At 45.4% G+C, this 24,648-nt stretch overlaps 3 protein-coding genes across 4 annotated transcripts; 2 read left to right on the top strand and 1 right to left on the bottom strand.

Moving 5' to 3' along the window:
- Positions 1-2,762: 2,762 nt before the first annotated feature.
- Positions 2,763-8,370, bottom strand: PTGES3L (prostaglandin E synthase 3 like). Of its 2 annotated transcripts, none has more exons than XM_065908552.1 (7): positions 8,242-8,370; positions 7,753-7,913; positions 7,580-7,646; positions 7,376-7,474; positions 4,735-4,824; positions 3,854-3,907; positions 2,763-3,350 (listed from the first exon to the last, which is right to left on the bottom strand). In XM_065908552.1, exons 2-7 carry the CDS (start codon positions 7,818-7,820, stop codon positions 3,315-3,317), a joined length of 414 nt encoding a protein of 137 aa, XP_065764624.1. In that variant the 5' UTR covers positions 7,821-7,913; positions 8,242-8,370; the 3' UTR covers positions 2,763-3,314. The 2 variants fall into 2 exon arrangements, with proteins under 2 accessions (XP_065764624.1, XP_065764622.1); XM_065908550.1 differs by having other exon boundaries at positions 7,753-7,866.
- A 161-nt stretch (positions 8,371-8,531) lies between these two features.
- Positions 8,532-16,238, top strand: RUNDC1 (RUN domain containing 1). Its single transcript, XM_065908548.1, has 5 exons — positions 8,532-9,279; positions 12,360-12,518; positions 13,488-13,686; positions 14,143-14,262; positions 14,655-16,238. Exons 1-5 carry the CDS (start codon positions 8,782-8,784, stop codon positions 15,518-15,520), a joined length of 1,842 nt encoding a protein of 613 aa, XP_065764620.1. The 5' UTR covers positions 8,532-8,781; the 3' UTR covers positions 15,521-16,238.
- Positions 16,239-21,549: 5,311 nt separating this feature from the next.
- Positions 21,550-23,982, top strand: RPL27 (ribosomal protein L27). Its single transcript, XM_065909376.1, has 5 exons — positions 21,550-21,622; positions 21,861-21,943; positions 22,862-23,031; positions 23,566-23,676; positions 23,791-23,982. Exons 2-5 carry the CDS (start codon positions 21,863-21,865, stop codon positions 23,837-23,839), a joined length of 411 nt encoding a protein of 136 aa, XP_065765448.1. The 5' UTR covers positions 21,550-21,622; positions 21,861-21,862; the 3' UTR covers positions 23,840-23,982.
- Positions 23,983-24,648: the final 666 nt, after the last annotated feature.

The following is a 24,648-nucleotide window of genomic DNA, read 5'->3' as shown; positions in this document are numbered from 1 at the left end:
CCCGCGGAAGCCCGGTCGATAGAAACGTGGATGGTACTGGTTTGAATACACAGCAGCGCCGCCCAATGGAATTATAATGCAAGCCACATATGTTCATAATATTTTTATTTAAATGACCACATCTAAATTTTTTCATCATGTAATGAGTATTTTAAAATGAGTTTCTCCCCCACCCCGTACAAAATTTTCGAAACTTGATGTGTATTTTACACTTACAGGACTTCTCAGTTGGGGATATCAGTATTTCAAGTACTCAGTAACCATGTGTGACCATTGCTACCTGATTGGACAGTGCAGATAGATTAAAAGAAGTTAAACTGCAATCAGTGTCTTAAAACGTTAAACGAATTAAAAGTTTAGATTAACTTTCTGCTGTTTTGGTGCTAAGTGGTCAGTCTTGTCGGACTCCAGGACCACATGGATTGTAGCCCACCAGGCTCCTCTGTCCATGGGATTTTCCCAGGCAGGAATACTGGAGTGGATTGCCATTTCCTCCTCCAGGTTCTGTTCCTTTAAATTAATTAATAAAAAGCTTGAAGTCTCCAGATGATTCAGAATTTAGGATTTTCCTGATTTTAGGCAGTAATGCAAACCATACCTATATGTTAGCTAATGTGTTCCATTTGGAACTCTGGAGCAACCCCCTGTGATCAAATGTATGAATATTTATGCTGAGAAATAAATGCACTAAACCAAATAAACAAAGACTATAAATAGCCTAACATCATTTTATGTCAGGTTTTGATGCCAGATGAGTTTTGGTGTTAATTTTTTTTAACTCATATTTTAGAACTTTTCAGTTTTCAGAATTGTAGGCGAAGAGAGATGCTATACAAGTTCAGGTCCTGGCTTTGCCACTTACTGTGACCTGTTTGAGCGCGATTAAGAAAAGACAATAATTTTATATGGTTGATATGAAGTTCAAATAAGATATAAAGTTTACTTAGATAATATATAAATACTTAGTCACTCAGTCATGTCTGACTCTTGCAACCCCATGGACTGTAGCCTGCTAGGCTCCCCTGTCCATGGGATTTCCAAGGCAAGAATACTGGAGTGAAAAAAAAAAAAGAATACTGGAGTGGGTTGCCATCTCCTCCTCCAGCAGATCTCCCCAACCCAGGAATCAAAGCCAGCTCTCATGAATTGCAGGCAAATTCTTTACTGAGGGAGGTTCTAAAAAGAAACATTAGTCACTAGTGAACAATAAGCAATCTCATAATTTAAAGCAAATAAAACCAGGGAATTCCCTGGCGGTCCAGTGGTTAGGATTCTGCACTTTCACTGCTGAAGGCCTGGGTTCAATCCCTGGTCTGGGTACTAAGATCCTGCAAGCCTTGAAGGGCAGCTGGAAATAAATAAATCAAGCAAATCAAGCCAAGTATAATTTTATCTTGGCAAATACCTAAAAGGGTTTGGAGAATGGAGCACTCTTGGTGGTGGAAGTGAAAATCGGTATTTCATCTAAGAACAACTTAGCAACAGCTTTCAAAATGTTTACATGTATCTGCTCTTTGACCTAACAATTTCACTTCTAGAATTTACACTATATGAACTCCTTGGCAGTCCAGTGATTAGAACTCAGTGGTTCCACTGCCAGGGCCCAGGTTCAATCCCAGGATCCCACCTGGTTCTGGCAGTGGGTAGAGGTGGGGGGTGGTGTGGATTTACCCTACAAATGTTCTTGCCAAACATGTAAAGATGTACTTTTTAAACTGTTCCTTGCACCTTCGTACAAGGAAATTTCAATTTTCACCTTCGTGAAACTTGAAAAAGACCAAATTGATAAGGAACCAGTTAAACTATGGAAAATATGTTCAACTGCATAACATGGAGCCATAAAGAAGAGTCAGATCTATGTACACTGACTTGAAAAGAACTCCAATATATATTAAGTGAAAAAAAGCAGGGTGCAAGATGTATATAATAGTGTGATTCCCATTATACACAGACACAGTGCATTTGCCTGCGCATGTGTTAAATTTTAATATATATTGTACTGTATATACACAATACAGGATACTGGATATGTTTATGTTCCAGATATGTTGTATATTGTTTTATATATAATTATATAAATTATAGGCATTATATAATTTATAATATTATATATAGATATATCAGTTTATTGAAGAAACTATTAACTATTAAATATATCAGTTTATTGAAGTGGTTACAGGTATTAAGAGAATACAAATCCTACTTTACATTGTATACCTTTCTATACTATTTAATTTTTAAAACTATGTCCATAAATTACTGATATAAATTTTAGAGTTTCTTTAAACAAATCTCAGTACTTTACCCTGAGTTCAAGGGCAAGGTCTGGGTATTGAATTTTGTTTAAGTCACAGTTTAAGTACACATTAGGCAATCAAAAAATGTTTGTGGATGAATGGGGTAGCTGATGAATGGAGAAGTAAAGAGACATAGGCATTAACTAATGTAACAATTAGCTTTAAAAGTGTAAAGATATTTCTGGAGTATGCAGGAAGCTGAAGTAGGTTTCCGGCTGATGCTAGAGGTGGCAGTGTTAGCCATACAATGAAAGGCTGGATCCTGCTCTGAAGATCAGAGCGTAGGTCTGAGCGTGGAAAAGTTCCTCAGCTTGGTTACAAGTCTGCTCCCAACATCTTTCTTCTTCCAATCTCGACAGTAAGGGCCAGGATACCTGACACCTACCTCTCCACTGGAAAGGAGCTATAGAGGGGAAAGAGGCTTGCCTCCAGGAGGAAGAAATACCAGAAGGAAAGAGACAGAGAACAGTTTCTAGAGATTTATTATAATCTATATGTTGCTTCTGTGGGTTTTGCTTTAAGACATACACACACACAGGCTCAAATACTCAAGAAAGCCCTGATGAGTACAAATACAAAGATTACGGCCAACCCGTAGGAAGTCAAAGGCCCCATCTGTCTGCTCCTCTCCTATCCTGCCATCTGATATAGCAGCCATATCAAGTGCCTAAGAAAAAAAAAAAAAAAAGATGAAGGAGGGACATCCCTAGCAGTCCAGTGGTTAAGACTCTGCACTTCCAATGCAGGGGGTGTAGGTTCAATTTCTGGTCAGGGAACTAGGACCCTACATGCTGCATAGCACAGCAAATAATAATAATAAATAAAATGAAAGCAATGGAAGAAATTGAAAAAAAAAAAAAAGAAGGAAGACCCTTAATAAAAAGCTTCTAGGAAAGTTCAGAGATCTCAGAGGACACTGGTGCACCACCAAGGAGCTGACTAAGATGCAGGTCTTGGCTTGTTAGAGTGACTAGAAGATAGTCACAGCTTCCTCTTCAGCTTTGCTGTCACAGAAAGTTAATTACTTGTTGCATCAGCACTGTCAGAATCATCCTAGAGAAAAAAGAAGACAGAAACACCTGTAGAGTCTGCAGTGGACATTTGTGTTCACAAAAGCTGCTCACTCCCTCTAACTCCCTCCAAAGTTTTCTCTGGTGATTTTCTAAATCACACAACTTCTAGGGAGCCTAACACAGAAGGATTTAAATTTTGGATGATAAAATAAGCCACTGGTACTCAATAAACAGCACTGTGCCATGAATCATTTAATGTGAGGATTGCAACAAATGCTATACTGGTCCTTACAGCTGTAAATATAATAAACAGGGCCAGGCCTGCTCTAAAATGGAGAAACAGAAGGGAAGAGATAGAAAGGAGGAAGGGCTTACTGGGGTTTTCTAAAGCATTAAAGAAGGACATTTGACCTCTTGTGTCAAATTCAGATTTGGCTAACGTGCACTGAGAATCATGATATGCTACAGACTGGGACCTTTCTAGTATCTTTATTTTTAAGGACAGAAAGGAAAGTGAAGGGTTAAGGAATAGGCTTTACTTACATCCAGATCATCCATTGCAGGGGGTGGTCCCTTGGTGCTGACCTTTTTCAAAAGCTGGTGGGAAGAGAAGAGGAGTCACAAAAGATAAAGAAGAGTGAGGGAAGAGCAACCTGCATGTCGATGAACCACCGGAAAATGGTCCCAGGCAAACACTTGCCCCAGTTTTAAAGCCCCTAACATAACACTGGAATAACAGGAGAAAAGTATATTGATCCCCTTTTTAAAAGGAAATTTAAACACACACACACACATCCTAACAAATCTGGGTTAGTGTTTATTAGTCTTTTTGCAACTTGAATAAATAGTAGCTGAAATTCTGAAACCAAATATCTTATGCAAGGTGCAATTTATTGGGAAACAGTGATTTATTTTATGATGTGAATTTTTAGACTGCATAGTTTGAGTTTCCCCTGAAGCTGTCTGGGTCATGAAAACACACACACACATACGTAAAGAAAACAGAAGAGAGAACAAGAATTGCAGAAAAGCAGGAAAAGTTTTTTCCAAACTTCATCAGCATACAGGCTCTACTCTAAACAGTGAATGAATCTGTTTATAGTTTCACGAACAGAATATTCACTTCTTGCATCCCTACTAAACAATGCACAAAACATATAAAGACGACCACACCAATGAGCAGCCTGCCGGGGAGCTCACATACTTCCACCTAGCCTGATGACCCTGGAGGAGGGCACGGCAACCCACTCCGGTATTCTTGGAAAATCCCCGTGGAGAGAGGCGCCTGGCGGGTTACAGTCTATGGGGTCGCAGAGTCAGACACAACTGAGTGGCTAAGCAGAGCACAGCGCAGTTGATGACAGTCTTTGAGTGTGTGCAGAGGGCCACCCAAAATGACTGAGATGGGCAGAAAATGGAATTACCTCTGCATAATGCTCCACCTGAGCCAGCTCCACTTCTTCATCCCCTTCCCAGTCTCTCCAGTTATCAAAGTCCACAGACAGCCACACTGGCTGAAGGAGAAAAGCACATAGAGTCCCAGGTCAGGAAGGCAGCAGCCGAGGTGCAGAGATGAGTGTGGACATGTGTGTGGGAGCGTATCTAGGGGAAAGAGAGTCATTGCGGGTATCATCTTTCCCCTTTGATTAACCCCTCTCTGGGCTGCCATGTCAGCAGCAGCAGCAGCAAAGATTGACCAAGAACTTATTAAGTGCCCAGCACAATGCCAGGCATTGTAGGGAATGGAAAAGCATAAACTCTGCCCTCCAGGAGCAGACTGAGTAGACAGATAACACATCTAGGAAGATAACTGTATCATAAGGCATCCTAGGAGTCAACAAAGCTGCATTCCCTGGAATCAGAGACAACTCCTGGAGGCCGATATTCGAAGTTCCCATGCTTAGACAGGGAAAGAAGTTGGTCACTCATTCATTGAACAGCTGTTTACACATACTATGTGATTCTGAGGTTGGCACTAGGATTATTAAAACATTTAATACTGAGTCCCAGCCATCAAGAAGCAAGTAGGGGGACTTCCCTGGTGGTCCAGTGGTTAAGAATCCACCGTGCAATGCAAGGGACGCAGATTTGACCTCTGATTGAGGAACTGAGATCCCACATGCCACGGGGCAACTGAGCCCACCAGCTGAACTACTGAAGCCTGCGTGCTCTGGAGCCCACGTGCCTCAACTAGAGAGTCCACACACCACAGTGAAAGATCCTGCATGATGCAACAATGAAGATCCCACATGCCACTAGATCCAACACAGCCAAATAAATAATAAAAATAAATTTAAAAAGAGAAGTAGGGAAGAGAAATGTAAATAAATTATAACACAGCGTGGAAAGTGTGACAGTGGCTTAGGTAGGGGGTAGTATGGGAAACCAGGCTTCTTGGGGTTTCAAGGCCTTGCCTTGAAGGATGAGCAGGGGTTAGGTGGGCAAAGGTAGTGATGATGGAGAGTTTAGAGGAAGAAGGCACAGTAAGAGCAAAGGTATGGAGGTAAACAATAGCCTGGTGCATGAAAAAGAGCTTCAAGCAGTTTGCTTTGGCTGAAATGTGAAGTCCAAGGTAGAGACTAAAGTAGTGTGAGGCTGCAAGAAGGCAGGAATAGTCAAATCACGAGCTTATATACCACACTGCACTGTGGTGCTGAGATTTCAACCCAAACAGCAGAAGCTACACATTCAAATGCCTAAGCGTGTCAGAGAGACAATGAAAAGGAGTGAAGTGAAGTGGAGCACATGCCCCATTTAAAGCTCAAACTCTAGGCATTTGAGAATTTAGATCAATGTGGTCAGAGTCTTTAGTTTCCAAGAGAAGTTGAGAATCTGGATTTTTAGGTGAAATCTCTCTTTTTTTTTTAATCTCTACTTAAAAAAAAAAAAAATCCAGGTCTTTTATTTTCTTTACACCTATCTTGCCATGATGTGTTGCAATAGTTCAGGCTCACTTCCATTGGTTCTCATGAAATGTCCTTCTCTAAGCAGGGCAGGTGGGTGCTTCAGCTGAACTCAAGGACATTTCTCTTTGGCTTGCTTTCTTTTTCTGGCTTCCTTCCATATTCCTGCACACATTTCAGGAAGCTACCTCAGCTCTTAGAATGCTTAATATGCTTTTGGCAAGAATCCTGCCCTTAACTTGTTTGTTTACAAAGATGCCAACAGCATGCTGGGTAACACTGTACTCTTCCAGGGTTGCTATGTTCCAATTATAACATTTGTGGGGCATTCATTTTTGAACAATGCCCCTTCCCTTGAGATCTACATCACCTTTCTTGTAGATTCACATGTATGTGGCCAAAGGAACAACTCCATGTTTTCTAAAAGGCCTAGAGAACATATAGTGGGTGCCCCTCCGCTTTCCCCTAATTCTTTTAGGGGAATTACTGGAAGATGGTGGTTCTGGCCAAGAGGTGAAATCTCCACATTTTTAAATGTAAGTAACCCTTCAAAATAATTTTCAACACTGAGAAGACTGCTAAAACAAATCTGAGAGCCGGATCCAGCCAGTAGGGAGCCAATTTTCAACTTTTAGGGGAAAAGAAGTCACTGGAGGGTTTTAAGAGGAAGAGTGACAGGGTCAAATGTGTATTTTGGACAGACCATGTTGGGAGTAATGCAGAGGGGCTGAAAATATGCAACAAACCTCACCCAGTAATGGATAGGGCCTGAATTAGGAAGACATGAAATCATGGATTCAAGACTATTTAGGAGAGGACTTCCCTGGGGATCTAGTGGTTAAGAATCTGACGTGCAATGCAGGGGACCTGGGTTCCATCCTTGGTTGTGGAACTAAGATTGCACATGCTGCAGAGCAACTAAGCCCTTGCACAGCTCGAGTTCATGCACCCCAATGAAAGATCCTGCCTGCAGCAAGTAAGACCTGATGCAGACAAATAATTTTTTTAAATGTATTATTTAGGAGGACCTAAATAGGCAGGACCTGGTGAGTAGCAATGTTTGTGGGAAAGGAGCCAAGGCTGATTCCCAGACCTAACTTGGGTACCTGGGTACACAAACAGAGCACATAGGAGAAAAAGCAGCCACTTCCCACACACCCACCTTGATATCCTCCTTGGTGAGCCTGGGCCAGGCCACCTTCTCCTTCCATTTCCTCACAAAGCAAGTAATAGAGCGGCCAGAGCGCTTATCCTGGGAGTCCTGCCAGATAAAGAACCTCACTTTTAGGGTCTGAGGTTTAGAATGAATCTCCAGTTTCCCAAACAGCTTTCCCATCCAGTCCTTACTGTTCCACCCCACCCTTACCTTGCAGTTCACCTTGGCATAGAACTCAATCTCATTGTAAAACTCCACTCCATCAGGATTCTTGCAGCTGAGGAGACAATACAGCTAAAGAGATGAGGAAGGCTGAGAGTCGGGGGCAGCAGAGAAAGCAAAGATTCCCAGGAAGTGGGAGGTGGGAGGGTGGCGGGGGTTACCTGAACACAATGCGGTAGTCTTCGATGAGCACGTGGACATCCGTGCTGTCCTCAACACAAAACTCCATGAACACATACTTGGGCCTGTCGTACCACAGGGTCCGGGCATGCTGCCTGAAGAGGAGTTGAGGTGGGGCTTCATAGCCGTGTGAGAGGGAAGACTGAGGGAATTTGGGAAAGGTGGAGGGAAAACACAGTGACGTTTTATGCTACAGCACGGCCAAAGCGGGGCCAAATAAGACTGAAGGGAGTGGAAGGGGCGCTGACAGGACTGGGGTATGCGGTGAGGGGGAACCTGAGAAGAACCGGAAAAGTGACAGAGTAGAGAGGTAAGGGAGACAAGCAGAATATTCAGGTCACATTTCTCTTCACCACCCCAAGGGTACAGACCCGGAGTCCAGGGTTCCCTTGGGACCTCACAGAACCTGGAGCGCCCAGAAAACATAGAGAAGCGACTCTCTAGTGAAAGAGGCGGCCAGAAGCACTTACCGTGCCATGGCTGCTCCCGCTGCCCCGTGGCGTTCGGAGGCCGAGGCAGGGGCTGCTATCTTTAGATCCTGGGGACGCCCCCAGCAGCTGCCTCTCCTTATATGGTCGGGGAAAGGGTTTAGAGGAACGGGAAACGTGGCCTAAGCCAAGGGATCCGCATTCTAAAGGGTCTTTGGGAGTTCGAAGTCCCTGCAGCCCTTCACATCTCGGGGTCTCCAGAAATATACACGTTAGGAACAGACGACCCGCCAGCCGGAACCAGAGGAAGGGCTAGAGGTCGATACACACGGAAGGGCTTGTCCTGGCTTCATTCACCTGTTTCTCCAATGCTCAGTATACTCAGTGCCCGACACAAACCAGGCACTCAATTTAAAAAAACCATTGACCAGAATTATACACCGAGGGAAGTCTGGCACCGAATGACGTCTCAACTTGGTGACGTCTGAGCCCCGCCCACACGCTCCCCGGGTTTCCCAGCTGGCGCGCCGTTGCCATGGCAGCAGGGGGGCGCGGCTGACGTGCGGCGGCGATTCCTGAAACATGGCGGCTGTCGAAGCGGCTGCGGAGCCGGTAACTGGGCTGGCGGGCGCTGGACCAAAGGCAAAAGACGAAGAGGAGGAGGAAGAGGAGTCGCTGCCGCCATGCGAGGCAGTGCGGTGGGCGCCGGTGGGGGCGGTGGCGGAGGCCGGGCCCGGAGCGGCGGCCTTCTCCGAAGAGGCGGCAGCCGAGGAGCCCGGAGTGGTCCCCGGCTCCCCGCCGGACTCCCCCGGCCGGACGCTACGGCGGCTGCGGGCCGAGAGGCGGCGGCTGGACTCGGCGCTGCTCGCGCTGTCCTCGCATTTCGCGCAGGTGCAGTTTCGCTTGCGGCAGGTGGTACGCGGGGCGCCGGCGGAGCAGCAGCGCCTCCTGCGCGAGCTCGAGGACTTCGCCTTCCGTGGCTGCCCTCACGTCCTGGGTTACGGGGGCTCGGAGGACCCGGCCAGCGATGATGGCGACGGGCTGCCGGGGGACCGACCACGGTTACGGGGCGAGGACCAGGTGAACTGGGGCCAGGCCCCGAGGGATATGGGAATAGAAGGCTGGGTGGGTGGCGATGTTAACTCAAACGCAGGTAGCTTTGGTGAGGAGCCGGCTCGTCTAGGTGGGTATGCATGTCCCAGAAGAGACCCGACAGAGACCACACAGAGAGGCCTGGGAAGCTGGTGATGAGAGGTGTCCACCAAAGGTGTGGAAAAACATGCAGGTGTGATGACATAAAAGGCAAAAGAGAGATGAGCGAGGAGAGTATTCAGACAGTAAAGCAACCAGCTGAAACAATACTGCTCCCACTCACCTTGTTATCGCTTCCAGTACCTAAGTCTTGAGCATGTTTGCTGATAGAGTACCCCGACCCTGGGGATTGAGAAAATTGTTTAGCGAAGAGCATGCGAATTGAAATCCATGGAAATTTAGATATACTCCTTATCTGTGCTTTCCCAGAATCTAGAGAATGTCTTTTATCTTCAGATTCTCCTGTCTGTGTGAGAGCTTTGGTAAACAGTAAAGTCTCAGTAATTGAAAGAAACACAACTCTTGATTATATAGATTTACTGATGCTGGTATTTTAAAAACTTCTTCCCATCCTACTTAATAACTAGATATTCTAAAGGAAGCACCTTTGACAGTTATGACAAGATTGACTCAGTTAGCCGACACTAAGTACTGAAAATTTGTATGACATCCACAGGCAACATTTCCCTTCAGTTTTTGAACCGCTGTAAGTGCAGAATTGTAGATAGCTTGTAGCTTGTTGGGCTCTCTTTTCCCCACCTTTTTGTTATTTAGGTTGCAATCCACACGTGGCTTTCTTCCCACTGAAATTGGTTTTAGCCAAGACGACTTATCAGTAGCAGATATTGACTTGCTTATTTTAATCTAAATGTTTCCAGTACAATCCTGTGTTTACTGTACCACCCTTCTCTCCACATACCCACAACTCTTTGCACAAGTCCCCAAATTGCCAGGCTTTTAAGGAACAAATAGGATAGAATTACTGTGGTTGGACTCTGTTCGGGAGTGAGGAGCACCAAAGGTTCAGTGTGGATGTTTGGCTGTTCATTTTTACTTTTGGACACACAGTACAACTGAAAAACACCTGAGAGATCAAAACACCTGATGTGCAGCTGCAGTCCTATGTGCGTATATTGACACGTGAACAAGTAGCACCAAAGTGAGGATGTGTTTGAACTAAATGATTTAGTATGTATCAGTTTCAGTTTTTCAGGTTTTTTAACCAGTATTTTATCTCACCTCATACTGGAAATTATTTGTTATTTCCTGTCTTGCACCAAAGCTCATTGTTCTCACCTAGTAAACTTGTTTGCCCATACTCCTGTAGATAGCGTACTCAGTAATTACCGTCGCAGGTGAAGCATTCAGCTGGTACACTCATGAAAATGAAATCAGGATCTATGACTGGTTTCTTTCTTCCTGGATTTCATAGCTTGGGAAGGGATACAATGAAAACAAAATTTCGCTACTTCTTTCCATTTGGGCCAGTCAAACAACTTTCACCATAAGAGTTCAGTATTTAGTTATGTGTCCTTCTGAACATGATTGAGTTCAGTAACATACAGCAAATGTATACTGAGAGCCTACACTGAGCTTGACCCTGGGGGCACAATCAAGGCCTTCGCCCTTAAGGAGTTAATAGAACTGAGGAGACAGACTCATATACGGATCTTTATAATGTAACATGAGCTAGCGTAAAAGTGTATATAAAATACAGAGGATGTGGTTGGTTCTGCCTGGGGTAATCAAGGAAACCTCTTAAAGGATATCTAGCCCTTCACTCAGTGGGGGAGAACAGCAGGATTCTAAGAAAAAAAACTACGACTTTGGGAAAGGATTGGAGAGCAATATCCCCCAAGAAAAGGCTTGCTTTTCTATTGGACAAAACTAAAGCAAGAGGCTTGCTTTTTTAAGTAGCTAAACAAAAGTTAATTTGTTATTTTTCACTTGTTCTCTCTCATACCTTACTTCTGGAGGCCTTGGTAAGTACCATTTTAAGATTAAATTTAATATTCTATAGATATCTAGTTTAAAATGCAGGGTTACACCTGCAAATAATTTGCTGCTTTTGCTTTTTATACTCAAGATAAGACAAGGGAGGGGCTTCCTGGGCAGTCCAGTGACTGGGACACTGCAATTCCATTGCAGGGGGTGTAGATTCAATTCCCGGTCCAGGAACTAGGGATCCCTCATGCTGCACAGGGCAGCCAAAAAAAAAGTAAGGCAAGGAAGAACCCGTTTTTGAGAACATATTGGCAAGACTTTACCTCTCCGAAGAGTTTTTGTTTTGTTTTCTTGCCATATAGTACTGCATCTGGGATCATAGTTCCCCCATCAGAGACTTAACCCAATACCCCCTGCAGTGGAAGCACAGATTCCTAACCACTGGACCACCAGGGAAGAACCTCTCCAAAGGATTTTTAAGCATTTAAATGCAGAAACGACCTGGTGACAGTGAGAAAAGGAGTCACTGTTTAGGGAACCTTACCAGACTTTTTTTTTTTTCTTTTTAAGAAAACTTATTACCTTCCCATCCCTATTACTTGGCTTTAGATTTTTTTTTCACTGCCTTAGGCACTAGCATTTATTCATTTGATTTTGCAATATATTGGAGGAGCTTTGACCTTAAAAAACTAGTTATGAGTTACCAAGCCTTTCTCTACACCCTTACCTCTAGATTCTGTTGCACAATTTGACTGTTGCAACTGATCAGGAGAATTGGCCATGGAGGATGGCATGTTTAATTCCTGGAAGGCTTCCTAGATGAAATAAATTGTGTCAGTCTTAACTAGAACTTTGTGGAGTGGGAGGGGGAAGCAGTGTTAACAAAAGGCCCCATTGTATTCATATCCTATTTCCAGTGAAGGAGAAATTCTTAAAACACACATTTAATATATACTCCCAGATGAAATAATTCTTTTTGAGTCTGTCTCATGAATTCTGTATTTCATTTGGGTTACTTGGGAGCATTTTACATTTTTCTAGTCATCATTGGCTTAAGAGGATTCTTAATATGTCCTGACTTTTTCTTTTCCTGTGAAATCGACCTAAATCTTTTTCTTTCTTAGAGTGAGCAGGAGAAGCGGGAACGTCTGGAAACCCAAAGGGAGAAGCAAAAAGAACTGATCCTGCAGCTCAAAACCCAGCTCGATGACCTGGAAACATTTGCCTATCAAGAGGGCAGTTATGACTCCCTTCCGCAGTCTGTGGTCTTGGAAAGACAGCGGGTGAGCAGACCCTGAGGCTCCTCCTTTGCTGCCTCGGGCTCCTTTGTCCCTTCCCAGCTTGCTCACCCTCGGCCTCACCACTGGCCCAAATCAAAGGGAAATGTTGCTACTACCTGGGACCAGTCTTTATTCACACGTGGAAACACAAGTGCCAAAGCTTTCTAATATGATGATGGAACCTTTTTTTTTTTTTTTAAGTGGTGGTGGTTATTATTTATAGTCATATAATAATAAAAACAATAATTTCTTTCATGTGATCATTAAAACCATTCTGCTTGGGCACTTTATAGTAGCTTCATAAACTAGTTTTTTCCCTCAGCGCCCATTGAGAAATATTCCAGGACTCCTGACTTTAATGCTATATATATTAAAGCAACACCTGGGCAGACAGGTAAATCTGCTGGTCAGAATACAGCCTCCCCATGTGTTTGTCTTCCTGGAACTGTGATGTGGCTTTTTTTCTGGCAGAGCTGGAGTTACACATTATATGGTTTTCACATTGTTCCTCATATTGTCACTGGGGTATTTTGGCTGTAACGTGCCTGGGTGTTTTGCAGAGCTTTTCCTTTAGTTGCCTAGAACAGAGCGAAGAGGGATAAGAAGGACTAGAGACTAGGGTAAATCAGTATTTATTCTCTTGGAGGCCATGAGGGAATCTACTTATGGGGCTTTTGGGATCATCAGCCACATCTGGATCATTCACACTGTTGTTCTCCTGAGTGAAAGTTACCTGGCCGGGTAGAAAATTTGCAGCGAGAAAGGCCATTCTGTTGGAACCAAGTGTCCTTATCTCTATAAGAGAAGTAAAGGGCCTGTGCCCCTCACCTTGATCAGCAGTTGCACCATTTTTTTTCACAAATTTGATTTCCATTTAAGGGTAGGAGGGAGGCAACTAGTCAAGATTCTCCTTCTCCCTAACCCTCTCCCTAAAAATTCCAAAGGGTGTGCTCATGGCTTTGGTCTTGGCAGGTGATCATTGATGAGTTAATAAAGAAACTGGACATGAATCTGAATGAGGACCTCAGCTCACTGTCCACTGAGGAGCTTCGGCAGCGTGTGGATGCTGCTGTGGCTCAAATTGTCAACCCAGCCCGAGTGAAAGAACAGCTGGTTGAGCAGCTGAAAACTCAGATCCGAGACCTCGAGATGTTCATCAACTTCATCCAAGGTCAGAGCAGATGGCTGGACGTCATCATAATTATATGTATTTTTGAATACTAACAGCTAATAGTGTCGGTCCTTGATGAACTGTTAAAGAGATTTGATCACTTGGTAAGGGAGCCAACACAATGGCGTGGAAAGGACATGGATTTTAGAACCATAGAGTTAAAATCTGAGCCCTGTTGTTCACCCACTTCATGTCCTGCATGGACTAAAGAGGGTAGGCAGCTTCTAACCTCTTTAGTCTGGCTCTCCTCCTCCATCAAATGATGATTCATGCTTCCTGCACTCAGCAAATAGTTATTGAGCCAGCTAGTATATTGCTAGTCACTGTTCCACACAATGAAATATTATTTGTAAAAGTCTTGTCACATGGTAGGCACTAGTAAATAGTATTTCTCCTTTAAAAACCTGCCAAAATGAGGCTAAACAAGGGTCTTCTCTTCATGACCTCTGATTGCAGATGAAGTAGGAAGCCCATTACAGACAGGGAGTGGACACTGTGAGTGCAAGGCCAGCGGGAAGACAGGAAGTGACTCCAGCAGAACTGGCAGCAGCAGACTGCCTCCAGGAAACAGCAAAAGTAAGTAGAGCTTCCAGAATGCACACATCTAGAGAGACAGAAAGTGGACTAGCAGTTGCCTAGGCCTGGGGATTAGGGAGAAATGGGGAATGGAAAATGCCAATGCTACGTGGTTTCTTTGGGAGAGGATGTTTGCACAACTCTGAATATTTAAAAAAAAAAACTGAATCATACACTTTTAATGGATCAGTTGAATGTTATGTGAGTTATATCTCAAAATAGTTGTTATTAACCAAAATAGGTAAGTCTGGTATCATCCTGAGTGGCTCTTGGCTTCATGCAGGACCCGTACTGTAGGTCAGAAGCCAGCCTGAATCTCGGCTTCTAAGCTGTAGGCGGCACCTCTGACCACTACAGCCTCTCACTGATGAGTTACTGTGTTTCCTACGCAGCGAAGGCAGAAGATGTGAAGAGAGTTCGGGAGACAGGGCTGCATCTGATGCGGCGAGCACTGGCAGTGCTGCAGATCTTTGCCGTCAGCCAGTTCGGGTGTGCCACGGGCCAGATCCCGCAGCCCCTGTGGCCGAGGGGCCAGGCCGACAGGGACTACTCTCCCTTGCTGAAGAGGCTGGAGGCCTCAGTAGACCGGGTGAAGCTGCTCGCCCTGAGACACCAGGCGCACGGGCATGTCACCGGCTCCGCCAGCCTCCAGGACCTCTCCCTGGGAGGCAAGGATGAGCTGACGGTGGCTGTGCGGAAGGAGCTGACAGCAGCTGTGAGGGACCTGCTGGCCCACGGACTGTACGCCCCCTCGCCAGGGATGAGCCTCGTCATGGCCCCCATCGCCTGTCTTCTGCCCGCCTTCTCCTCGGCCCCCGAGGCCATGCACCCCTGGGAGCTCTTTGTAAAGTACTACCACGCCAAGAACGGCCGAGCGTACGTGGAATCCCCAGCACGAAAGCTCTCGCAGTCTTTCGCCTTGCCCGTCACAGGAGGCACTGTGGTGACGCCCAAGCAGAGCCTGCTGACAGCCATCCACATGGTGCTGACGGAGCACGACCCTTTCAAGCGCAGCGCAGACTCGGAGCTGAAGGCCTTGGTGTGCATGGCGCTGAATGAGCAGCGTCTCGTGTCCTGGATGAACCTCATCTGCAAGTCGGGGTCGCTCATCGAGCCCCACTACCAGCCCTGGAGCTACATGGCACACACAGGCTTTGAGAGTGCCCTCAACCTGCTCAGCCGCCTCAGCAGCCTCAAGTTCAGCCTCCCTGTCGACCTTGCTGTGCGCCAGCTCAAGAACATCAAAGACGCCTTTTGAGAGAGTGCCCTGGCCCCAGACCAGCACCTTGCTCAGTGGGGATGGATGGATAGTCTTCTAGGGTAAAAGCAGGAATTAGGAGAGGCTAAAGACATTTTCACCAGCCAGATAATACAAAGTCTGTTTTCCCCATCAAATTAGCATCTCAGAATGATATGCTGGAGACCCTCTTGTTAAAAGGTTCAGCCCTGGTGTGTGTGTACACATGAGCACATATACTTGAGCCTGTGAAAAAGAAGTCAGTCATGGGTACACCTTCATCATGCCACACCTGATTTTTAGAAAATCCAGGTTGCTGTAAGCATTCTCTTCACGGTAGTGAGTGAGTTGTTGGTCTTGGAAGAGATTTAACTTGAGGCTCCTGTCAGTCAAGTTGGGAGTCATCTTCCTTCACTTGAAGCAGGTTTGTGAGAGTCCTGGGTCAGAATTTAAATTCCTTTTGTGAATACCAATGCCTCTGTCTTCCTGAGCCCAGGGTCGGGGGAGACCATTTCTTTTCCATAGCTTCCTCTAAAATGGGAGTAGAAGTATCTGAGAACAGTATTTCTAAGGGCATTAACCACAATTGTTTTTTTTGTTGTTGTTGTTTTGGGGTGGTTTTTTTTTTTTGGTGGTGCCATAAAGCTTGTGAGATATTAGTTCCCTGACCAGGGATTGAATCCAGGCCTATAGTGGTGAAAGTGCCACATCTTAACCACTGGACTGCCAGGCAATTCCCCACAGTTGATTCTAATATGAGCCCTTTTTCACACAGAGGTGAGAACTGAATTCTGTCCCTGATGGGGTAGTCATGGCCCAGGCAATGGCTCAATTAGTTTCGGAACTGGTTTCCAAGGACAGCAACCATCTGGTACCATATCCCCTGGCAAGTAACCTTTTCTCTGTGCACCTGCCAACTCCCACGAAGGAAATGTGTTCAAGGTGGTTGTGCTCCATGAGTCCTGGAGGCTGCTTGGTGGAGGAGGTCTGACCTCATGATCAGTACTACAGCAGGGATAGGAACTGTGGCTGATCATTGGTGATAGAGAAGGGGCTGAGCATTTCCTTGTAAAACTGACTCTAGATTGGTCATATTTGGTCTGTTTTAGCCTTTTTAGTTCACATCTGCTATTGAGCTTGCATACTGCTCTGGGACTGACCAAAGATGAGCAAAGTGTATCACCTTCTGGAAAGCGAAATGGGTTCCCCAACACTACTGGTTCAGCATCATTTCATGTATTAAATTGCCAGCTGCACTTTGTGTCTGCACTGTTATGTAGTGCATTTTAACTTAATTTTGGGGGATAAAATATTATTTAAGATATATTCTTGGCATTTCATTAGAATGAGTCTTCCTTCTTGTGAAACAGGATAAGTATAAAATATTGTGGAAAATGATACCTGTGATTGCTAATAAAATCATAGTATTTTGTGTAGCTTCTCTGCAAAGACCTTTGAGACCATTGGCTTTGGTTTGTAAGTCTGTCTGAGCGCTGTCAGCCCATCTGATCCAGATCAGTATTGCCTTGAGTAATGCCTGACTCCTGGCCTTTCCGCCTCTGCTCTGCCCTCCGCCCCTTGAAAAGTTCACGAAAAAGTGCCCTTGGCATTTTCGTCTCATTCTGTCCAGGCCTGCAGTCCTGTCCCCACAGCAAATCTCACGACACATACCACTTTTGGACTTGGCACTTTTTCTTTTTTTTTTTTGGCTTTGCTGGGTCTTAGAGCATGTGGGATCTAGTTCCTGGGATTGAACCCAGGTCCCCTGCATTGGGAGCTCAGAGTCTTCACTGGACCACCAGGAAGTCCCAGATTTGGCACTTCTAAATTCATTTGTCTGGGGCTTCTCTGGTGGCTCAGTGGTAAACAATCCACCTGCCAACACAGGAGACACGGGTTCGGTCCCTATCTGGGAAGACATCACATACTCAGAGTAGCTAGGCCTGTGCACACAACTATGAGGCTGTGCTCTGAAGCACAGGAGCTGCAACCACTCAGCCTGCATACTGCAGCTGTTGAAGCCTGTGTGCTCTAGAGCCCAGGTTGTGCAATAACAGAAACCACCGCACTGAGAAATGCGCTCCACAACCAGAGAAAACACCCATGCAGCAAGGAAGATGCAACACAACCAAACCTAAAAATAAATAAAATCATTTTAAAAATCACTCAGCTGGATACCATTTCAGTCAGTGAGTCAGTTCAGTCGCTCAGTTGTGTCTGACTCTTTGTAACTCCATGGACTGCAGCACGCCAGGCCTTCCTGTCCATCACCAACTCCCAGAGCTTGCTCAAACTCATGTCCATCGAGTCAGTGATGCCATCCAATCATCTCATCCTCTGTCATCCCCTTCTCCTCCAGCCTTCAATCTTTCCCAGCATCAGGGTTTTTTCCAAGGAGTCAGTTCTTTGCATCAGGTGGCCAAAGTATTGGAGCTTCAGCATCAATCCTTCCAATGAATACTCAGGACTGATTTTCTTTAGGATTGACTGGCTTGATCTCCTTGCAGTCCAAGGGACTCTTCAAGAGTTTTCTCCAGCACCACAGTTCAAAAGCATCAATTCTTCGGTGCTTAGTTTTCTTTATGGTCCACTCACATCCATACGTGACTACTGGAAAAACCATAGCTTCGTTTAGGGTGGGTGATAAGTGCTATAGCCATGTGGCATAGCTCTGGATCACCCACCCCAGTATAATCCTCACAAAAACTTAACTGGCATGAAGGCTTTTATGCTAGCATCATGAGAAGCATTTTGTGTGTGTGTCTTCCTAATTTAATTCTTACTACTTGTAAGGCAGGACAATATTATCCCCATTTTGTAGTTGAGGAAAACTTACTGCAGATAGGGTTAAATATTTTGTTCCCATTTACATGTTGGAAGAGCTGGGATTTGAACTCAAGTTGCCCAAATCCAAATCCTATAGTCTATACTGTTATGTTACCTCATCGCATCATGTTGCTTCAAAATCTTTTGTTCCTCTCTCTCCTTTATCCACCCCATCATTTCATCAACACTTTGGGAATGACAAGGTATTTTCCATATACCTGCCAGAAATTTTGGCTGCCAAATGACTGGACTGTAGGGAGATGGACAGCCAGCCATTGTTGTGCCAAGTGCTTCATGAAACTTAAAGACATGTAGAGACAGACAGGCATGCCAGCCATCATACATCTACTAGTCACTGGTAATGTCTGCAATATAACTGAGGACAGAGGTCTCTGCTTGGCTTGAAGTGAGGCAGACAGGATGAAGGAGGAGAGGAACAACTGTCAGCCCAGGTCTTAGGCTATGCAAGATCAAAATGAAAGAGAACCATGGATATGTATCCTGTGAAAGTTCAGGGTCCATGGTATGATCTTCAAGGTGTTAAAGATTCCCAAGGTGCTCTGCCTTCATTCATTCACTACTGACCACACACCAACTGCTTGGGCCAGGCTAGGCGCTCAGGACTTACCACTCTCTGCCTTCAAGGAACAAGATTTAGCAAAGGAGATACCAAATCAATTGGAGATTTTATTACCTTGTTAAATTGCTGGGATCTATCCTGTTTTTTATTTAGTAGCTCTGGGATGGGGACTCAGAAGTTGCATTTCTAACAAGTTCCCACACTTGTTACACTGATCCTGCTGGTCTAGGGACCATACTCTGACAACCACTGTCCCAAACCAACCAAAATATGTTCTACAATAAATTAAGTGTGGACTGGATTGCTGAGAGAGCATAGAGAAGGAAGAGATGAATTCTGCCTGGGAGAATTCTATAGAGTGGCCTTGAAGGATGGATTGGATAGGATTTTGCCTGGCTACAGTGGAGGAGAAGAATAAAGAAACATGGAACAGCCTGAGTAAAGACCCTGGGCTCAGAAGAGGTTGGATCTTTGAGTAGTTGAGCTGGCTGGAACCTGGGGGGATGTGAAGGGTGGTGAGGAGGGAATGTGTGAAGGGTGTGAAGAAGGGAGAAGACAGGAAGGGAGAGTTCAAACTTTGGTTTGAGCCACCAAAGGATTTCAGGCAGATTAAGAGGCAGTACTTAAGTATTGTGTTTAGGACTTCCCTGGTGGTACGGTGAATAACAAAACTGCCTGCCAAATCAGGGGACACAGATTCAATCCCTGGTCCAGGAAGATTCCACATGCCACGGAGCAGCTAACTAAGCCTGTGTGCCACAACTACTGAGCCTGAGCTCTAGGGCCAACAAGCCACAACTACTGAATCCCACACACCCAGAACCTGTGCTCCACAAGAGAAGCCACCATCATGTGAAGCCCATGCGCCGCAACTAAAGAGTAGCCCCCACTTTTCACAACTAGAGAAAGCCCACACAGCAATGAAGACCCAGTGCAGCCAAAAATAAACAATTATTTTTAAAAGAGTTGTGTTTAGAGAAGTTTCTCAAAATAAGACCTGTAGCTCATGACTCCACTCCAGACCCAAACTGGAGTCTCTCCAGTTGGCGATGCATATTTAATAAATATCCCAAGCAATTTTGATCCACCCAAAGTTTTGAGGAGGGAATGGAGAAGACAACTGAAGCTGAATCAGTTGGGGGGTGGTGGGAAAAAAATTGACTTAAAAGGTGAAATTCACAGGATTTAGTTACTAATGTGATTTGGAGAGTTTAGCATGTGAGAAGAGTTCAAGGCAATGATAAAATTTCAGGGTTTGGTTTCTATTTTCCAAGAAAGAAACAACAAAAGAGAAGCAAATAAGGAGGCTGAAAGAAGACCATGGAGGTGGAAGTGGACAGGTTGTGTGGTGCGGCAAAAGCACAGGCTTGGGAATGGGGGTGCCTTCCTCTGTGCTACCAATTCTGTGGCTTTTCTGCTCTAGAACTGTCCTCTAATCTTTGAGAGGTCCAACTAGATAACCTCTGAGGTCTTCTCCAACTCTAAAACATCATATTCTGAGTTAAAACATTTTAATTTAATATAAAAACGTAAGTATTGACACATAATTAGGGTGATAAACCATTGAAATGAAGTCCTGAGGGCTGCAGGGGAAATTGGTCCCCAACAAGTCTCTAGAGGAGAAATGATGAAACCCTGATTGTTCCCATGGCTTGCCCAAGACCTACAGATTTGTCAGTGTTCAGATGAGCAAAAACTGTAAGATGGTTTCTCTTGAACTTGGAAGACAACTGCATTGGGAGTGTGGGGTCTTAGCCACTGGACCACCAGGGAGTCCCTGAAGAGTTCTCTTTGGCAAACAGTCTCATGGTCTAAGACCTTCCCTGGTGGCTTAAAGGGTAAAGAATCCATCTGCGATGAATGTGGGAAACCTGGGTTCGATCCCTGGAAGATCAAACTGGAGGAAGATCCCCTGGAGGAGGCAATGACAACCCACTCTAGTATTCTTGTCTGGAAAATCCCATGGACAGAGGAGCCTGGCGGGCTACAGTCCAGGGGTCGCAGCGTCAGACCTGACTGAGCAACTAACACTTTGCTTTTGCTTTTTGCTCAATTACTTACTAGTTGTGGACTTGGGGCAAATTACTCAACCTCTCCAAACCACAGTATCTTCAACTGTAGAATAGAGATAACAGTACTTATCTCCTAGTGTTGTTATGAGGATCAAAAGATAATGTACGTAAATACATTAACACAGGGCATGCAGCTGCTAGCATCACCATAATCATCTTCCACTTCCCTCACTTATTTTAGAAGGTTGAGGCCAAGCACCCTCGTTTGATTGATCTTCGTCTCGTCCTTATGCCTAAGAGTGAACACAGTTGGCACTAATAAATGTCCTATTTTGTTTCTGATTCTTCCAAGGCAAAAAAGGCAATTTCAAACTGTGTCTCCCCACCCTCTAGCGCCAGAGAAAGGACCTACAAGTGGAGCAGCGGAGCAGCTGTGTCCACCTTAAAAGTCTTCCGCGGGAGACAAAATTCCTTTGCCCCATCTACTGCTGGAGCTGCTAATAAAGTTTGATTTGAATAAACGAGCCGCCAGACCTTACTTGCCCGTCAAGAGCTTCCTCCTTCAACTCAGATTCTAAGCGCCACGGAAGAGGCGGGGAGAAGCCCAAGGGGGCGTGACAGGAAGTGAGATCACGCTCCCGGGGTGAAAGGTTAGAGGAAGTGCCCTTTCTTCCTTTCTGCTGTAGTCCTGAGTGGTAGCTGCTGGTGAGTAGTGGCTGTGTTTGGGGTTTCCAATCCGCCGCCATCCGCGGCCTTAGGGTCGAGTTGCGGGGTGGTGCGTGGTGCTTTCCCTTCTCCGGTGTCTGGCGGCTTCGTACCAGGTCCTGTTCTGCGAGCAGGGCCCGCAGGCTACCTGAACCGAGACGGCAGTGAGCACAGCTGAAGTTCCGGGGCCCACAGCCTGAACTGGCGGATTTTTGAGCGACCCCTTCTTCCTCTGCAGAAATGGGCAAGTTCATGAAACCCGGGAAAGTGGTGCTGGTCCTGGCCGGTCGCTACTCCGGACGCAAAGCGGTCATCGTGAAGGTACCAGTCCCCCGGGCCTGTGCGCCTTTGTATCCCGTGAATGGGCTGGGCTGGCGGGCAGCTTGAAATTCAAGATCTAGTTTGGGGGCATTACTCCCTGAGCCCCCAGGGGCGGTGGGGTTGTGAATGCATGAGACCGTTTCAGAAAGACGCAAAATAAACGGGAGTTGAATTGGATAGTTAACACTTGACGCGTCCTCTGTCAAAGAGGCTTTTAATAATAGTAATGGCCAACGTTTATGAACTCTTGACTGGTCCGTGGCACTGCCTTATAGGTGTTGTCATGTCCAATTCTTACAGTTACTGTAGAGTTGCTTTCTACTGCTGAGGTTTAGAGGTGTAGAGTTTCACCTGAGGTCAAGCAGGTAGTAAGTGTTGTTGCAGGGACTCCGTGAAAAGAGAATAAATTGTTTCTAGTCCAAATGGTCACTTAACATAACCTAGCTCTTCAGTGTTTGCTTTCTGCCTACCTCTCCAGCCTTTTATGACATTTCCCTAAGCTCTGGTCACATACACCACTGTTTTTGACTGGGGCGCCGTTTGTTCTGCTTCGTACATCTCCCTGAGGCTGGTTTTGGAGTTAGACTCCCAGGTTTGGCACCCTGCCTCTACCCCTTCCAGTTCTGGAGGAGATTAAGAGACGTCAAGTCCTGAGAACCAGTGCTTGACAAATAGCAATCATTAATTATAATCGTTCACTCTTGTTACAATTTAAATCTCTTACTTCCCAGGCACCCTTCCAGATTTTTCCCGGTGGGAAAGATACCTCCCTTTTCACTGTTACTCCTTGGGCATCTAGCATAGCACTCAGAATGTTTGCTGTGTGGTTTTTACAGTCTGGGTGTGAGAGACCTAGGGGCAGGGTTATTCTAGCACAGGGCCTAAATGGCTGGTAACATGTAATTCTTGCTCCTTCAGAACATTGATGACGGCACCTCAGACCGACCCTACAGCCACGCTCTGGTGGCTGGAATTGATCGCTATCCCCGCAAAGTGACAGCTGCCATGGGCAAGAAGAAAATCGCCAAGAGGTCAAAGATCAAGTCTTTTGTGAAAGTTTATAATTATAATCACCTCATGCCCACAAGGTGAGCATTTCGAGAATGGAAATGAAAGTGACTTCTCTTTTCCCCTTCTCTGCCTGACTGAATAAGAGGACAACCTGGTAGCCGCTGTAGTGTGGGGAGAGGCGTCGTTTTGAATTTGTCATTGGAAGTGGTTTCCAGTATTGTCTCTCTTCCTGTTCACTTTTCTGTCACTTCTGAAGTGTCTTCCCTGCCTTGGCCAAGTTTAGGTGTTAAGTAGAAATTGTTCCATTTGTTTCAAGCCACAGTAAAACACAGGATCTGGCCTGCCGTCTTCCTCTCTCAAGGATAATAGTAGTATAGGATAGGGTAGTTGTGGGAAATTGAGAGAATGAAGCATGAAGTTTTTCAGTGGCTTGAATCTGTGTAGATGATTTTGTTAAAATTGGGTGTTTTCCAGAAAATATCATTGGGGCTTTAGCCTGTGTTGATGGTAACTCCTATAGACCATGACATGCCAATGTCCCAGGAGTGGGGTGGAGGGGAGAGGGCCCTGGCGGCCTATGGGCTGCTCCTACCTTCTGCCATTGCCCCCAGGTACTCTGTGGATATCCCCTTGGATAAAACTGTTGTCAACAAGGATGTCTTCAGAGACCCTGCTCTCAAACGCAAGGCCCGGCGAGAGGCAAAGGTCAAGTTTGAGGAGAGGTAAGAAGGCTTTGGTAGTGAATGTTGGAGTGTGGTTTCACTGTCCTCTATGAAGACAGTTTTGTCTTCTGTGATTCCTTCTCTCATTTGTGTCTTTTTTCTTCCCCCCTCCAGATACAAGACGGGCAAGAACAAGTGGTTCTTCCAGAAGCTGCGGTTTTAGGTCTGTCTCAGTTAATAAAAATACTGAAGAAAAAAAAGTCCATGTGTCTGCCTATTTCCTATGTTATCAGACTGGGAAATGACATTGGTGGATGAGGGACTGTGGGAAAATGTAAAATAAAAGCTATGTCAGCTTTTATGAGACATGGGCTACTTCTGTCCTCAGCCTCTCAATCCTTTAAGTTTCCCTGGCTTCCACCCATTACATGTTTAGAGAACCCTCCCCCCCACACACACACATTGTAACATCAGAAGACCCCTCTAAGAGCACACCATCTCCTTTGAATTGAGAATTGCTGAATTGTGGTTTGTTGAACCCACGTGCCAGATTCTTCAAGTGCTACTTGGAAGAGGACCACACTGGAGAACTGCTGTAGATGGGGACGGACACCAACAATGAAGGCTTGAGCCACGGTGCCACCATTCCTAGTTGCACCAGGGAGAGATCCCAAGTGGTCTGGCAAGAAAGGGGTTTAGGCCCTGACTTGGCACCACTGTACTGCAGAAAAGGCATTTGGCCCTTTTATCTGACATTTTACCTCTCATTGGGTACTTAGCTGTGTCCAGGTTTTACTGATGAAATAAGGCTCTTTAGCCAAACTGGTTCTAAGCTACTAAATGGACTAGGATTCAAATAGGCCTACTTGCCAAGCCTCACACTTGGCATACTTACATGAGGGGTAGAGGGATTGAGAAAGGGGCCCAGAATAGTGAGAAATCCTGGATTGGGTGAAAATTGAAGGCATCCTGCAGGATTTAACTATACTTGCATTTGACTCAAGTGTTCCATGACTCTGGAATTCAGGCAAG

Source organism: Muntiacus reevesi, chromosome 18, assembly GCF_963930625.1.
Source record: "Muntiacus reevesi chromosome 18, mMunRee1.1, whole genome shotgun sequence".
Taxonomy (NCBI): Eukaryota; Metazoa; Chordata; class Mammalia; order Artiodactyla; family Cervidae; genus Muntiacus; species Muntiacus reevesi.
The sequence above is the reverse complement of the archived record's forward strand: the minus strand, read 5'-3'. Positions and strand labels throughout refer to the sequence as shown.

Bases quoted from the DNA above. Each gene is read 5' to 3' on its own strand.
- RPL27 (XM_065909376.1), top strand. From the start codon at position 21,863: ATGGGCAAGTTCATGAAACCCGGGAAAGTGGTGCTGGTCCTGGCCGGT. The intron at 23,032-23,565 runs GTGAGCATTTCG...CATTGCCCCCAG, and splicing joins AATCACCTCATGCCCACAAG to GTACTCTGTGGATATCCCCT. The intron at 23,677-23,790 runs GTAAGAAGGCTT...TCCCCCCTCCAG, and splicing joins AAGGTCAAGTTTGAGGAGAG to ATACAAGACGGGCAAGAACA.
- PTGES3L (XM_065908550.1), bottom strand. The intron at 4,825-7,375 runs GTGGGTGTGTGG...TTTCTCCTTCAG, and splicing joins TCACCAAGGAGGATATCAAG to CCAGTGTGGCTGTCTGTGGA. The intron at 3,351-3,853 runs GTAAGTAAAGCC...TTTTTTCTCTAG, and splicing joins CTGCAATGGATGATCTGGAT to GATGATTCTGACAGTGCTGA.
- RUNDC1 (XM_065908548.1), top strand. From the start codon at position 8,782: ATGGCGGCTGTCGAAGCGGCTGCGGAGCCGGTAACTGGGCTGGCGGGC. The intron at 9,280-12,359 runs GTGAACTGGGGC...TTTCTTTCTTAG, and splicing joins GGTTACGGGGCGAGGACCAG to AGTGAGCAGGAGAAGCGGGA. The intron at 14,263-14,654 runs GTAAGTAGAGCT...TTTCCTACGCAG, and splicing joins GCCTCCAGGAAACAGCAAAA to CGAAGGCAGAAGATGTGAAG.